We start from the raw sequence: 15,720 nt of genomic DNA, 5'->3' as shown, positions 1-15,720 counted from the left end.
GATGACAAATAACTTCATAATAATAATAATAATAATAATAATAATAATAACAATAATAATAATAATAGTAATAATAATAATAATAATAATTATTATTATTATTATTGTTATAATAATAATAATAATAATAATAATAATAATAATTATTATTATTATTATTATTATAATTATAATAATAATCTTGAGAGCTCTCTATCTTCTTCTGTTGTTCATGAAAAAACACAGGAATATGCTTCTTTGCTTTATTAGATTATAGATTATGTAATGTGTAATAATGTATTATGAAGGTACAAAGTAGGTGGCAGTCTATCCAAAAGAAATCATAACCAGCAACAATGTCTGTTAATTACTGTATAATACAGAACAATTAAAATGTACTATAGCAGCTGTGAAAGATGTCCTTGAAAGCATCGTGTTGTAAATTCACATCTCAATGCAATACCCTAAGCTGCTTTGTATGTAACCTCTTTGAATGTCAGACATTGTCAAAGAGTGAGATTAACCTTTAAGTGTGTGTGTGTGTGTGTATGTGAGTGTGTGTGTGTATGTGAGTGTGTGTGTGTGTGTGTGAGTGTGTGTGAACCCTTAGTATAATGCACAAGGTACATTTAAGAACAAAAACCTCTAATGGAAAAAGATTGAAACTTTTTATTTTTTAATAAATATTAAATATTTTATCGATGATATTTCTTCCCTTTAGCATGATTAATAATATTTCATGTCAAAAGTCTAGCAGAATAATAATTGCATTTTGTCAAAATCTCCACAATTTGCATACAATTGGCTACTCATAAAATATCATTAAAAACTCACTTTATAGTGTGATTTGATTACAGGCTTTTATTATTATTTTATTATTTTCAGTTCTTTTGTAATGGACAACTGAGTTTCAGATGAAAGCAACGGTTACTCTGTCCTTTTTTAATGAAGTTGTATCCACATAAAATACATAATAATGGTTATTATTTGCAGAATTAACTCCGGAATCTAACTAAGCCTATTCATGATATTCAGTTAGAAAAAATGAAGATAAGCCAAAGGTTTATCGTTCTGTAAGAGTCATCATGATTGCTGGCCAAGTTTGGGATTAAACACATTAAAACACTCATAATAACGTGTTGTCCTCAAACTGCATGAACGGAGATTATTTAAAAATGCTGCACTGCAGAAACGAGGCTTAAGCACAAATTAGGCTATATTAATAAATCTACATTTTATAACGATCAGCAAAAAAAATGCATCTAATTTGAATTAATTAATTAAGGTTTATCAGCTATGAAATATAAAATTGATCATGTTTGAAATTTACAATTATTTTTACACAATTATTATTAAGCTGCATATGTTTATAGTGTATCTTTGTTTCATTATACAGTATAGCATTGTTGTTATTATTTTATTATTATCTTATTATTAAAGTGATTGTGTTAAAACAGGCAATAAAACTGAAAATGGTTTAATTAGCAGGTAGTTCATTCCTGGCACTGGTTGATGCACAGGACTGACTGCAGCTCTGAAGTGTGGAACCTTTGAGCTGAGGTTACGAGTGGCCAGCAGGAGGGTGGTGAGAGGAGGGTCCAGGGAACGTTAGGCCTTGTAGGATTAGCCAATCCCTACCATCTGCTGTCAGCTTCATAATCCCAGCAATGAGAAAATCAATCGTCTAAGTAAATATCAATACCATGTAAGCTCATTTAGCAAGTAAATTAAACATGAGGGGGAATTACGTTAAACAACTACATTACTGCTGAAAAGGGCACAGGGAGGCTTACTGTGTGCAACGCAGAACTGAATCGTCACAAAACGGGTCGGACCATCGGGCCATGGAACATACAAAGACTGAATGGAGTGTGTTAATGGGGGGGTTAAAGTTTGAATACGATGTTTACCGTGAACTCCAGGGCTATCATATTTCATTACATACATGTCATTTGTGTCCTAATCAAGCTCAGGTGTAAACTCCATCAGCTTTAATAGGATCTGCTGTTGTGTTGTTAGTGAGACGAGACCAGTGTAACGGAAGAAGGACATTTCATTAAATGTGTCTGTGCTTTACTTCAACAATTTATTATTATACAATCCCATAAATACCCGTACCAAAAAGTCTTTAAGCTACTCAAGTCACAAGTTCAAATTAAGATAAATAAATATATTTCCATTACTGTTTTATAAAGCCATAATACATTTTTTTTAAATCTCAGTTAAATCATTTTAGAATGAATTCACTGCAATTTAGGAAGCATTAGTGATAAATGTAATATTTTCTTGAAACTATAAAATCACAAGTCTAGTCCCTTTGTATAAGATTTTCTCTTGCTCCTATCGTGATCCATGTATTCTACAGGCCGCTGTACTCATGTTTGCAGTGGCCTATAAACAGAGGTTCTGCTTGAATGCCACGTCTAGACATAAAGAAAAAGAAGAGCAGACAGAAGATAATGTCATTCTGTCACATTAGTCCTGAACAAACAGCAACCTTAAAGTTAATTCAGTTAGAAAAGGAAAGTGTATGTTATATATGTAAATATACTATTTTGCAATGCGAGTGCCTTAAAAGTACCTTATCATTTTACAGCGGAAGTCCTGCAGGCGAGGAAAGGCCTTTTCCACGCTAGACGTCTGCTCTTCATTACTCCATAACCTCTCAGCAGCTGCACTTGCTCTGGGCCTGTTTACATGCAAACATCGCATGAAATAATAACTAATTAATGTCTGTGTTATGTATGTTTCTTTAAGGCCTTTATTTTTTATATTGGCACGTCATCTCTCGCACCATAGACGTGGACTGAGATTGGTTGCATCCACATATTCTCCCCACATGCAGACCTCACCACCAATCACCAGCTTCTTCTGCTGCTCTGTGCCTGAACACAATAACATGCACAAAAAGAGGAGAGCGCTGTGTGTCAACACGGAAAACTGAAATAATCAGCAGGAAATCAGCCGAGCCGTGGTGTCACACCCAGGCGTTTGGCACAGTAGAGTTTATTCTCACTAATCTGAACCAGTTTTTGACTTTGAAGTGCTTGAGAAAAAAAAACAGAGGTTGTTTTCGATCAGGCAAACCATCTAAGCACTATAATGGCCTCCAGAAGTGCAATTACAAAAACAAACAAGACCACACAAAGCAGGATTTGCCTTTTGATTTGCAAACTGTGTGAAATTTAAAACTCACTTAAGTCTTTTTATATTTTGTGTTTATTTTTCAAACCAGTAAAGTGAAATGCACCAGTTTGTAGCACCAGATTCAACCTGGAGGGAACTCACACAGACACCTGGAGAACATGGAACTCTCTGGATCGAATCACTGACCATACCATATTGTGGCATTTAGTGCATTATTTTGGTGAGACTGGGTGAGGTTAAAGCTGATGTCCACTAGGTGGCAGTGGCTTCACTTTCACCTGGCTTCTTAGCTCAATAAACTGGAAGAAAAGACGCATGGGAAAAGGGGAATATATTCACTCGTCAGGAACACCTGTGCAATTATCACATCAGCCTATCATGTGGAATGGATAAAACCCAGCAGATACAGGTCCAGAGCTACAGTTAATGTTCACCTCAAACATCAGACTCTGGGACAGTGGGACAGTGGGACAGTGGCACGAGTGTTGCTGCCAGACAGGCCGGTTAGAGTATTTCAGATCTCCTAGGAATTTCATACACGAGTCTATAACTGTCACGACTTTAGTTTTTGTTTTGTTTGTTTTGTTTTGTTTTTAACACGTAAATAGTTCTCTGTGCAGAAATGCCTTGTTGAGGTCAGAGGTCAGAGGAGAATGGACAGACTGGTTTTAGCTGGCAGGAGGACCATAGTAAATCAAATACCTGCTCAAATAGCTAGTCTTTAGTGAGCAGAAAAGGATCAGAACTACACAGGACAGTGAGATACACTACAATAGATCACAGATTTGTTTCCATTGTTTTAATTTTATTTTTTTTTTACATGAAATATTTATTTGTATTTGTTGGTCAGTATGACATCAGTTATTTTACTTTATTTTTGTGGCTGTAAAAAAATCAGTAACTGGTCAGAGTGCTGTGATTAGAATTGCTTATTTTGTATATTTTGAGATTTATTACTAATTACTCATCTGAGAACTTGAGACTGGATTCTATCACAAACAGAAGGGAGTGGACATAAACATTTCCTCCTGTATATGAAAAGAAAAAAAATAAAACAGCAACATAATTTATAGATCTGATTTTCATTCAGTCCTTTATTGATCTTCAGTAACTGTTTTGTCATGGTCAGGGTTGTGGTCAGGGTTGTGGTCATGTTAGATGTTGCTTTCATTAGTAAAAACAAGAAAAGTCTGTCTAAATATGACGCGCGTCATCATCAGTTTTATCAGTATTCCAACCTCAGAGCAGCTCACTGACATAAAAATGTTTTTTTTTTCCTTTCTTTTAGTTTTTCAAATCTTTTTTCTGAGCTTAAACAGACTGAAACATGGAAACTGAGATAATGAAGAAAGCACAGATTAAAGAGAAGCTGAAAACCATTGCACTGCAGGCCATCACACACCACACCACTCCACTCAGCTCACTGTGAACTTATTGCCTGACCCTTAAAGGAGAGAGGACGCACGGTGTAGTAGCGAGCCCAGTTGTGTGTGGGTCCAGGTAGGTCCAGATAGAATGGAGCTGCTAAGATGACCTTCAGCCCGGCCTTAACCACCTGGCGCACCTTACAAAGGTAACATCCTCTTTTCCACACCTCCACCACATACTGAGCCTTACTCTAAAACATATCCGTTATACACATACACTCATTACTTTTAATCTATATGTTCATGAGGAGGTCAAATCTCTGCATGCGGCACATGTAAGAAATAGCGAGATGCGGTAAAGTAGAAAGCAGGAACTGGGGAACTTACAGGCTTGTGGTTATCGAAAACGTCCTGCCAAACTATGGAGGTCTTCTTAAAGGCAGCAGTCATGTTCATAATACTGAAAAAAAGAGTGTTGTCTTTTGCTTCACTCAAAGACCTGATAGTTTATAAATTAAAAAGTTCAGGTATGCATGTAAATACTGAGTCACTTGTGCGTGTATAAACTCTGGTCAGATCGAAACTGAGACAAGAAAACATGCATCAGTTTAGATTTTTACTAACAGACTTTTTATATCTTATTAGTGAACCCCAGCCTCAGTATTGTTCTCTCTCATCACTCACCTTTCCATGTAGAAAGATTCCAGTTTGGTGTAATCTTTCCCAAAGCCCATCTTTGCCATAAATGCCTTCACATTAGGATTTGATTTCCTATAAAAGGCCACAAAGATACGCAATGACACTTCTACTTCAGCTTTAAAACGAATCTCTTAAACCACACAGTGCAAATGATGTGGGTTCTCACCAGCACTTGAAGTCAACCTCATCGCCCCCAAGGTGAACAAAAGAGTCAGGAAATACAGAGGTTACCTCTTTAAAGAGGCTGCTCATGAACTGGTAACTGGAGCTCAGAGCTGGGTTGATGGGGCCAAACGTTCCAGTGGGAACAGCTCTCTTGTAGCAAGGCGTCAGCAGGTCTGGCTGCCCTGAAAAGAAAGACAAAGAAACGTTATTTACACACTGTGAAGCCATTCCTAAATAAAAAAGAAAAGTTTAAATGCATTGCATCATGTGTGTGATCAGAAAATCACACCGCCTGCATGAATTTCTGTCTCATACCTCTACCCCATGACTGAGTGTGTCCCGGAGAATCAAACTCTGGCACCACCCTGATTCCTCGGAGCCTTGCCTGAGCGATCACTGTTCTCACGTCTGACGGCGTGTAAATGTGGGTGACGGGATGGAAGGCTCCCTAAACCACAAACAATGCATCAAATCCAATACACAAATTTATTGAATGAGAAATTCATATTCAATCCTGAATCCACGGTTTAAACTGACCAAAGCCTATCTCTGCAGATTTGAAAGAAAAAACCTCACAGATTAGCTCTCGCAGATTAGCTGTAAGCGTTTGCAGCAATCCTCAGTGCAGGAATGACAATATAATCAGTTACAGCTTGTGGTGGAGACGTTTTGTACGCTAAAGACTAAACATAATGTTATAAGATATTTTGACATATCTGTGTCAATCTCTGTGGACACCCTGGTGTATAAACTTAAGGAGCTGATAGAATATTAAAACATCATTTAAACTAGAATGGGTTCTACTACTTCACAAAGATGTAAAACACAGTAGTGGTTCCTTAACACCAGCTTTTGCCTTAGAAAAGCACAATAAGGAGACTTACTCATCAGCAGTACCCTCTAGGGCAGAGCCGCTTATATGTAAATGACAAATAACGGCTAAGGATGGCTTGTAAACATGTCAAACAACTAGAGTATAAATGATATTTTCCTGCATCTGTAAATAAAAATATGGTTATCTAATAATTGAGTCCATCAGATTTTTGTATGTTTAACAACCCTAACATCTGTACAGTAAACTTCAGTCCACTATCATCTGTAGATTTTATATAAGAACATCAAATGATAACGAAATAAAACCAGATTTTTTAAAGTCTATACATGTTTACAAAAGCAATATAATGCTCAATGTTCAAATGTCACCCAGTTTGGTGTTTAAACTTTATTTCATACTTGGATTCTCAGATTCTTGAATGCTGCAGGTTTAAGTCTTTCAAACTTTTTAACTTGATGAAATTAACATCATCTGGATAAAATCACCAATCTTTTGTCCAGAAGAAAGATACCTTTTTGCTCAGATCAGGGTGCGTGTGGCTCTGGTAAGGGAAAGAAGGATCATCCACAATGTGCCAGTGAAATACATTGAATTTATTATAAGCCATGGCATCCTAGAAGGAAAAGAAAAATACTTTCTCATATATACATTTAATGTGACAGCAGTAACCTGCAAATAAGATCACATAGAAAAGTAATGATGTACTTACCAGAGTCTTCAGTAGAGCATGTACAGATAAATAGTGCCTCGACGTGTCTAGCAACAGCCCTCTAAATGAAAATCGTGGGAAGTCTGCAATTTCTGTTTTATTGACAAAATACTGCATAAAAGAATAAAGATAAACTAAGGATAAGCACAGATAATGACCTAAACATCCATCTACCGATCTTCTATACCCGCTTTATTCCTAATTAGGGTCACAGGGATCTGCTGGAGCCTATCTCAGCACACATTGGGCAAAAGGCAGGGGTACACCCTGGACAGGTCACCAGTCCATCACAATGCCACACATATAGACAGAAAACCACACACACTTATGGGCAATTTAGAATTACCAATCAACCTAGGAACAGGAGGAAATCAGAGTACCCTAACACAGGCACAGGGATAACATGCAAACCCAGGACCTTCTTGATGTAAGGCAACAGTGCTAACCACTAAGCCACAATGCTGCCCCAAGGACCCAAACAGTGGTATATAAATTTAATTATGAAGTTGACCGTATTTATTTGTACATCTATTGACTACTTACTGAGTTATTATCATCTTGGTACACCAGCTGACTGAAGGATTCCAGACCTGTTTTTAAAACAGGAGTCAGTTTAAAGCGTGCTCTGTAATCATTCAATTGAAATAAATTGTGACTTGCAATAAATCTGGATAGTTTTCACCCCAGTTGGTTCGGCTCTGCCTCTTTTTTCACAGAAGGCAGGATTAACAAAAGGGATGGGACCGGTTAAGACATGTCCGTGTCAGATAAGTCACATGGGTTCAGCATGAAAAGGGCAATAGACATGCTGTACCTCTCAGGGCTCCCCACACTGACTCTGCTTTCAGCACAGCTTGACCTCGCGACACACTCAGGTTATCTGGAGAAGATATATAAAAACATTCAAGTATGGTCACCAATCTATATTACTATGAAAATGTGCACTTTAATAGCACTGGACAAAAGTAAATCTGGACATCTGAAAAAGTTATTTAATGCTTTCTTGAGCCACAAAGCCAGCTAAAGAGGAAGAGTTACATGTGTGGCTGTAATGACTGAACCGGACAAACAATCTGGTGAACTTTAGGTCATTACATAAAAGCCAGACTGTGGAGATGGGACAATGAGAAAAGATGCGAAAATCCACTTGCCTTAACCCTCTGCATTTACTGGCCATTTTCAATGCACATATGTCTGTTAAAAATAGCAGTTTTTGTGTTTTTTTCTGTTTGGTTTCCTGTAGGTTATCAGGTTAGACTTTTATGTAAGCTACACTATATTGCCAAAAGTTTTGGGACACCCCTCCAAATCATTCAGTTCAGGTGTTGTTTTTCAGGGGTTGGACTCAGCCCCTTAGTTCCAGTGAAAGGAACTCTTAATGCTTCAGCTTCATACCAAGACACTTTGGACAATTTCATGCTCCCAACTTTGTGGGAACAGTTTGGGGATGACCCCTTCCTGTTCCAACATGACTGCACACCAGAGCAAAGCAAGGTCCATAAAGCAAGGTCAATAAAGACAAAAGCAAGGTCAATAAAGACAAAAGCAAGGTCCATAAAGACAAAGCAAGGTCCATAAAGACATGGATGAGTGAGTTTGGTGTGGAGGAACTTGACTGTCCTGCACAGAGTCCTGACCTCAGCCCCATAGAACACCTTTGGGGTGAATTAAGAGTGGAGACTGTGAGCCAGACCTTCGTCCAACATCAGTGCCTGACCTCACAAATGTGCTTCTAGAGGAACGGTCAAAAATTCCCATAAACACACTCCTAAACCTTGTGGAAAGCCTTCCCAGAAGAGTTGAAGCTGTTATAGCTGCAAAGGGGCGGGACAACTCCATATTACATTCATGTGCATGTAAAGGCAGACGTCCCAAAACTTTTAGCAATAAAGTGTAGCTGGCCAAAGACTGATTTAGACTAGTTTTATTTATACTTTTTTATTTTAGACATGCTCTTTCATGCTCAAATACTTAATTATTTGACATCTACAACCTTGTAATGAAATTGGCTTTTAATATGACAGATAAAGATACAATTTAAACCTTTATTTTGAAAGCAGTTATTCCTGTCTATGGCTTTATTCCAGCATATGTAAATCTTTAGCTCCTGAGGAAATAAATATCTTTTATGGAATTTTTCTGCCAATAATTTACATACTCACAACTTTCATCTGAACCTTCATCGGGGTATTCATCACATCCACCACTTCTCACACTCACTGATACTGTGAAGGGTTTGAGCTCAGACCAAGTGTTCCTGAATCCTGATCAGGGACAAAAATAATAATAGATGGTGTAAATAAAAACAGAATTTCCATACCATTTATCTAGTAGATGTAAGAAATAGCCTAATGTCTCCATGGTGTGTTTTGTGACAGGTTATTGACCTGGTCCATCTGTACAGTCGGGGAAGACGATCCTGAAGTATCTTTTGAAGGCATCATCCAGGACAGAGCATCCGGCTCGCGCAGCTGAATCATCCGCGTAGTGATAAGTGAACAGGTGAGGATTTAAAGAGTACCTGTCACGAGACTGAGTGATGCTCTGGGGCATGGGCCACACTCCATACACCTGCTGCAGTTTAACAGAAAGAAACAGCAAAAAGATAAAACGCGAACGGTTCATCATGGTCTATGGCTCCAGCCGTATTCATGTCACAAGTCCTAGACCTGAGGTCTAACAGAGGTAGCTTTAACCGAGCAAAGGGCTGTGCAAAATGTAAAAAAACGCTGAAGAAGTGAAAACGCCGTCACGTGACCCCGGTGTTTAACGGCAGTCAGCAGCGCCATTCATGTCCACGGGCGACATTTAGTTTGAAAGGCAAATAAGGGGCTCTGTTTACTGCCACAGTGCCATAAACGGTCTTACAGTCACTTTTAATGATGACAAAATGCTGGAAAAATTGTCTGCATTCCATACAGAGGGAGAACCGTGAGAAAAACGGAGCAGAGTTTCTCTTCTGGGTGACGTCTTTAAAAAAAACCTGGAGATTTGTGATGGTGCTCTTCCTGCAATTAGCACTGACCTTATTAAGGCAAAGATAGATAGATAGATAGATAGATAGATAGATAGATAGATAGATAGATAGATAGATAGATAGATAGCTGTCTGATAATCTAACTGTATTTTGCACCAGATCTGAAAAATATACCTGAGTCTAGTTTTTCCCAGCTTTGTAAACCATGACTAATATAATCCACATATTTGCTCTATAGTATATAAGATGTACCACTGTAAGACAACGGTCCGTGTATACACACACACACACACACACACACACACACACAAACGTGTAATTTTCATGCTTTCCACTGTAGCCAAAAAAGGAACACTGTTATACAGATGCCACACACCTCGCCTTTAAATAAGGAAGTAAACAGTTACGTCAGTAGATCATTAAGTCCTAGAACTTCTCTATTGCTATTTGTTTAAAGATCCTGTAGACACGCTTTAGATATTTCATTTTAGACAGCCTTCATAAATCACCATTGAAGCCTCTGCAGAATAAAGACTGTCACTTCACTCACTGCTGTTTTTTCTGCCCACCACATGGTGGCAGTGACCAAGAATCGTAATTGTTTAGTGGATAAATAAAGGGTCAGAATAACTTTCCTCAGGTTTATGTTTCACTAAAGATCACAGACACTACCACTGCCCACTGACGACAAAACCTAAACAAATTGTTATGATGAAACAGTTTCATTCCACACACCCTCACCTCACCTCCTCTCATCTTTTCAAAAAGCTCATCCCTTCTGAAGGCTTGCCTCTGCCAAAGGGAAAATGACATCAAATGATTCCTAAATGCTATACTTTCTAACCCACTTAGGCTTGCCATCTGGTCCTGTGAAGTCTTCACCTCTGTGTAGATTTTGTCGAAAAGGTGACGTGACTCATCATTTCATTACATGCATGCTGCATTCTTTGCTCTTGTAACCATAACACAGGAAGGGAGTGTTTCATTTAAATTTTAGGGAGTGTCTTAGTTTTCTATGTCACAAATATTACATGCGAGATGTCTCTGATGCCGCAATGTCCATGAAGAAATTTTTGTCGTCAAGCACAAGGGACAATACGACAAGTGACTGTAATCACCAGTGACATGTTTGGTCATGAAGTGATGCAAAAGAATCTTCATCATATCCGGGCAAAGTTTGTTGATAGATATCAGTTTTTTCCTGCTCCCAAACATGAGCTGATTTTCTTTTCTGATCTTGATCATGTCAAGTCAAGAAGCTTTTATTGCAAAATATTCCTTCAGGACCAGGGTGCTACTACAGGCGACAGGACAGAAGAGGAGAACGTCTCTGTCGTGACTATTTTTACTCGCATGACCATGAGTCATCTTTCATTTCTCCATTCTTTAATCCAAATCTGTGTCATTCTGCAAACTTAAAAAATCTCTTCTACACCTCGACTTACTGAGTTCCAGGGAATGAATCAAGCTCAAAGATTCTGATTGAGCATTTCTGTTTATCTCACTGTTCTCTTTCAACCATGTCTTTCTTTTTCAACCCATACAAACTGAAACAGATTTACAAATCAGCAGTGAACCTGAAGTACTGATCACTACCATATACTTAATATTGTGTCCAGGTTTGTTTATGTTGGTTGTCTCTATAAATAATTAGTCTGGTATAAATCCTGCGTACTTATCAGAGACAAACTGTGGCTCATTATCACTGTAACTTATTCTGGGAATACTGAGTGTGAGACAGTAATACACCAGTTTATTGCAGGTCACCATGCACACACAGTCACATACATTCACAACTCAGCCACAGTTTTTAGTCTAGTCATTCCACTTGGCTGTATATTTTTGGGGTACTGAAGAACCTGGAGGAAAAGCATATAGACACAGGTGAAAATCCACATAGACAGACAATAACCAGATCAAACCAGAACAGATCAAACCAGGGACCATGGATATTTGTATTCATAATAAGCATATTTTAATAGCATGGCTAATTATTCCTTTTATGTCACGTGCAACAGGTAAACAGCTCTTCCATCACTAGGGCACATTTTGCATTTTAGACAAACACAAAAACAGACAAGGTGACAAACAAGATCGCTAAATTGTGCATTATGATATTAAGTGTGATTAATAATATATAAATGTTTGTGTAATGGTCACTATTACCTGCTGTTATGTCTCAGAAAAATGACTGAAGAAAGTCTAATGAGACACCTCGCTTCAGTTTATGCTTCTGAACATTCTATTCACTGAGTAAAAAAAGTAAAAAACTATAGAGAGATTTATTGTAGCATGTGGGGACATGAGTTAGAAAACAGAAACCTCTTCACTGTCATAGTAACAAGCTTGTGTTTTCCTCTCTCTCTCTCTCTCTCTCTCTCACTCTCTCTTTCTCCCTCAAGCAGTGTATGTGGTTGTTGCCCAAAAAAAAGTGGAGCAAGTTGAAAACATGCTGAGATTTCTGTTCTCTTTAAACAAGTTTTTCTTCCTTTTTACTACTGTGCTGTGGCACGAGCTTAGAAAAAAACTCATATGTCCACCCTGGGTCAGCTGCTTTCTTGAGTAGCGTGCCAGTTAAATTGTTCCACGTATTAACTTTGATGACATTAGTCAATGGTGAAAATGAATAATTACTGTATTTCATTCACCCACCTTACCCTGGTGGAGTAATGGTTGATTCAGACGAGAATACACCCTGGGTGCCGGTCAGTCCAGGTAGAATTTAGAGAAAAATGATGTACATAAGTACAGATGTACATAACTGTGAAAAGTGTAATGAAAAGAATAAAAATACAGTAAGATGAAACACTTTATAGAGGTTGGTAGGGTACTCATTAATAAAGATAACCTTTGCTGGTAGAGAAGGTGTCACACTCTTCCAGATATCTGTCACAGCATAACATATTCTTGACTTGTTAGGGCCCAGACCAGTAAGCTGTAAAACTGGCTAAACTACCCCTCTGCCTTGAGATATACCTCACAAATGTTCCCACACAGAGAGACTGACGCTCTACTCCAGTAGCAAACGTACTCGCTGTGTAACAGTACACAAATTAGCATTAAACATAAAAACATGAACAAAGATGTTGCTAGGAAACACATGGCTGATCAATTAAGGATCAGTAATTGAGGATGGAGACATTAATTGCCTCCATTGCCTCCTGATCTGAACCTTGAACTTCAGAAGGTTAGTTCTATTGCCCCCGAAAGCAATAATTCATGTAAATAAAGAGAAAGGTTTTGATGTACTTTATCAAAAAGCCCTAAAGCTGTTGCACACACACCAACTCCTTTACAATGGTTAAATACGCAACCCTTGCCTGCAGGGACTGGGTGGAGGAGTTGTCACAGTTTATAACAGAATGCTAGACATTGCGCAAAGGCTGGGTTTTAATTCATTTTCAGCACTGGTTCATAGTGTGGCAATCAGTTTCATTAAACAGTTCTTATTAAAATTCTGTATTCAAGCAATTCTGGTAGAGATCATACTGTATCACAGGACTACAACACTGTACTAACAAAGTATTACTAACTTTACTATAAAATAGGTACGAATATGTTTACCTGGCTAATCCCTCATTTTATTTTTCAATCCTTGATTTAATTAAAACTTTTAAGTAAGAATGTAGCTTTCTTTACTTTAGCAAAGCAGGCTAAGTTCCAAACGTCTATACCTGACATAAAACCAACACTAGGTAAAGTTAGCATAACTATGTTACATAACATACGGCTAGCTCAGGTGTTATGTAATATACAGCTTGTCTGATATATATATATATATATCTCCTTCTTCTTTTCTTATGTGGTAATAATGACGCTGACTCACTGAGTCTGTGTCTGTTCCTCTCTGTGCACATTTTAGCAGTTTTTTTATTCTGCAATCTTTCATTTCTGTAAATTTCCCATTGGGATGAATAAAGTATCTATCTATCTATCTATCTATCTATCTATCTATCTATCTATCTATCTATCTATCTATCTATCTATCTATTTCAGCATTTGTCTTTTTCTCATTGTGTAATTCAATATCATGTTTGTAACACACTTTTAGGAGCACTAAATATTAATCTGATTAATTAATCTGAGTTATTAGACATGAAGTTGTGATTTTCTGGTGATTCTAACATTGAAGAAGAAAATAAAAATGATTCATTGCCTTAAAAAGGGTTAGTCATAATTCCACAGGGACCATTCACATCTGTAGTCATGCCCTAGACTACGTTTGGTCTCTGAAACTGATGATGGCATGATATATCTGTTTTGCCTGTCTGTGATACTGGATCTTTCAAAGATACTACAGTATTTGGTCCCAACAGCCTCTAGCCAGGAATATTTGTTTGGCACTATAATAATAACTTAATTGACAAACTCTCAAAATTTATGCTCACTATCTATTCAGGAGTTGATTTCATTCGCATAAGATGTTTGGACACAGAGGTGCTACTTTACACTGCACTGTGTATGAAAATATTTTGGACCACAGTGAGGATGGATGGAAATAAAGAAAGATGAAAATAGATCTGGAATTGTGTATTGCAAATTTTGTACATAGTATGTTGGAAAAGATCGATGTCATGTTACCCTGACAATGAACCTAAGAATAAAAGGAAATGGTAATCGACCTGCTGTTGCATGTCAGATGAAAGAAATGACAGCTACATGTATTTTCTAAACAGATATTAAATGTAATCTTTTTTTTTTTTACAACATTACCATTACAGGCATTAAGGCAACTTATCAAGCAGCCTAGTCTTGATCCATGTTTATTATAGAGTAACATTAAACTGTCTAATTTATTTCTAGAGAAAATAACATCCTGTCCATTAAGATAATTAATAAACAAAAGTTATTTTTTCATCTTTTATCTTATCTTATCATCAGTCATAATCTATACGCCTGTCACTGTGCATAAACGGTGTGTTTCTGAGTAACGAATGATTTATGTGTATTTCTGAGTAACTCTGAGTAACAGTGAGTTTCTAATTATTAATGTCTTTTTGCATGGATGTATCTCTATAGTCATATTAGTGCAACATTTAACATTACAAATCTTAACATTTTTCATTCTAAGCAGGGAATTCTCTGGCCTGCATGTCAGTCATGGAGTACCAAAAGGTATCAAAGAAACTAAACTTCATTACAATGCTGAGGAAATATATTTATTTATATGACAGACCACATGAATCCAGGTTGTATTAGCAATATCAAAATAATCATAAATTCTACATCATGAACATAGTATCAACCTTATCAGTTTTATGACTGGATCGTTCCATGTCTGAGGGGTCAGGACTGATGTCAGATGTCTGAGACGTCATCTTGGTGTCAGGGCTATTTTCAGTGAATATCGTGAAGATAAGGAATATGTCCATACATGATGCAGAGAAAGTGTATGTTAGCCTCAGATATAGGTGTTAATCTGTGCAGTTTCTTGTCCTTGATGTACACCAAAGTATTAAAGTAATCTTTACGCATCATATAATGCACCTGTACTCGTACATCCTCGGCATACAATGAATTAAGCGGTTCAATCAATCAAACAGACAGATCAAATTCAGTGAGTGGAACATATTGTGTGGAACATGGTGGCAGAACATTGGTCAGATATATTCATAGCTTCCCTCCTTTCCCTGAAGGCATAATGATCACTGACACAGACCAAATCCAAGTGTTTTAGAAAATTCTATAATTCACTATACAACTTTTAGCAGGACAAAATGACACATCATAAATTCATGTTGTTGTTTTTTACATTTTCACCTTGTTCCAGTGACTTTTAGTGATGACTAGCTTTTAACACCTGTCTTTTTTGTAATGTTGAATGAGTCAAATGGCGTTGTTC

The 15,720-nt window shown here is 37.3% G+C and overlaps 1 protein-coding gene across 2 annotated transcripts; it reads right to left on the bottom strand.

The window, feature by feature from the left end:
* Positions 1-2,062: 2,062 nt before the first annotated feature.
* On the bottom strand, positions 2,063-11,656 carry hexa (hexosaminidase A (alpha polypeptide)). 2 transcript variants are annotated; one of them, XM_058407446.1, is made up of 14 exons: positions 9,289-10,612; positions 9,064-9,165; positions 7,716-7,781; positions 7,445-7,491; positions 6,902-7,012; positions 6,704-6,805; positions 5,673-5,805; positions 5,359-5,539; positions 5,178-5,264; positions 4,881-4,953; positions 4,570-4,744; positions 2,774-2,864; positions 2,561-2,668; positions 2,063-2,402 (listed from the first exon to the last, which is right to left on the bottom strand). In XM_058407446.1, exons 1-14 carry the CDS (start codon positions 9,527-9,529, stop codon positions 2,339-2,341), a joined length of 1,581 nt encoding a protein of 526 aa, XP_058263429.1. In that variant the 5' UTR covers positions 9,530-10,612; the 3' UTR covers positions 2,063-2,338. The 2 variants fall into 2 exon arrangements, 1 of the variants encoding a protein (XP_058263429.1); XR_009206456.1 differs by lacking the exon at positions 4,570-4,744 and adding an exon at positions 10,620-11,656 and having other exon boundaries at positions 2,066-2,402; positions 9,289-9,475.
* Positions 11,657-15,720: the final 4,064 nt, after the last annotated feature.

Source organism: Hemibagrus wyckioides, linkage group LG14, assembly GCF_019097595.1.
Source record: "Hemibagrus wyckioides isolate EC202008001 linkage group LG14, SWU_Hwy_1.0, whole genome shotgun sequence".
Classification (NCBI taxonomy): Eukaryota; Metazoa; Chordata; class Actinopteri; order Siluriformes; family Bagridae; genus Hemibagrus; species Hemibagrus wyckioides.
Note: the sequence above shows the minus strand (reverse complement) of the source record. Positions and strands in the feature narration are given on the sequence as shown.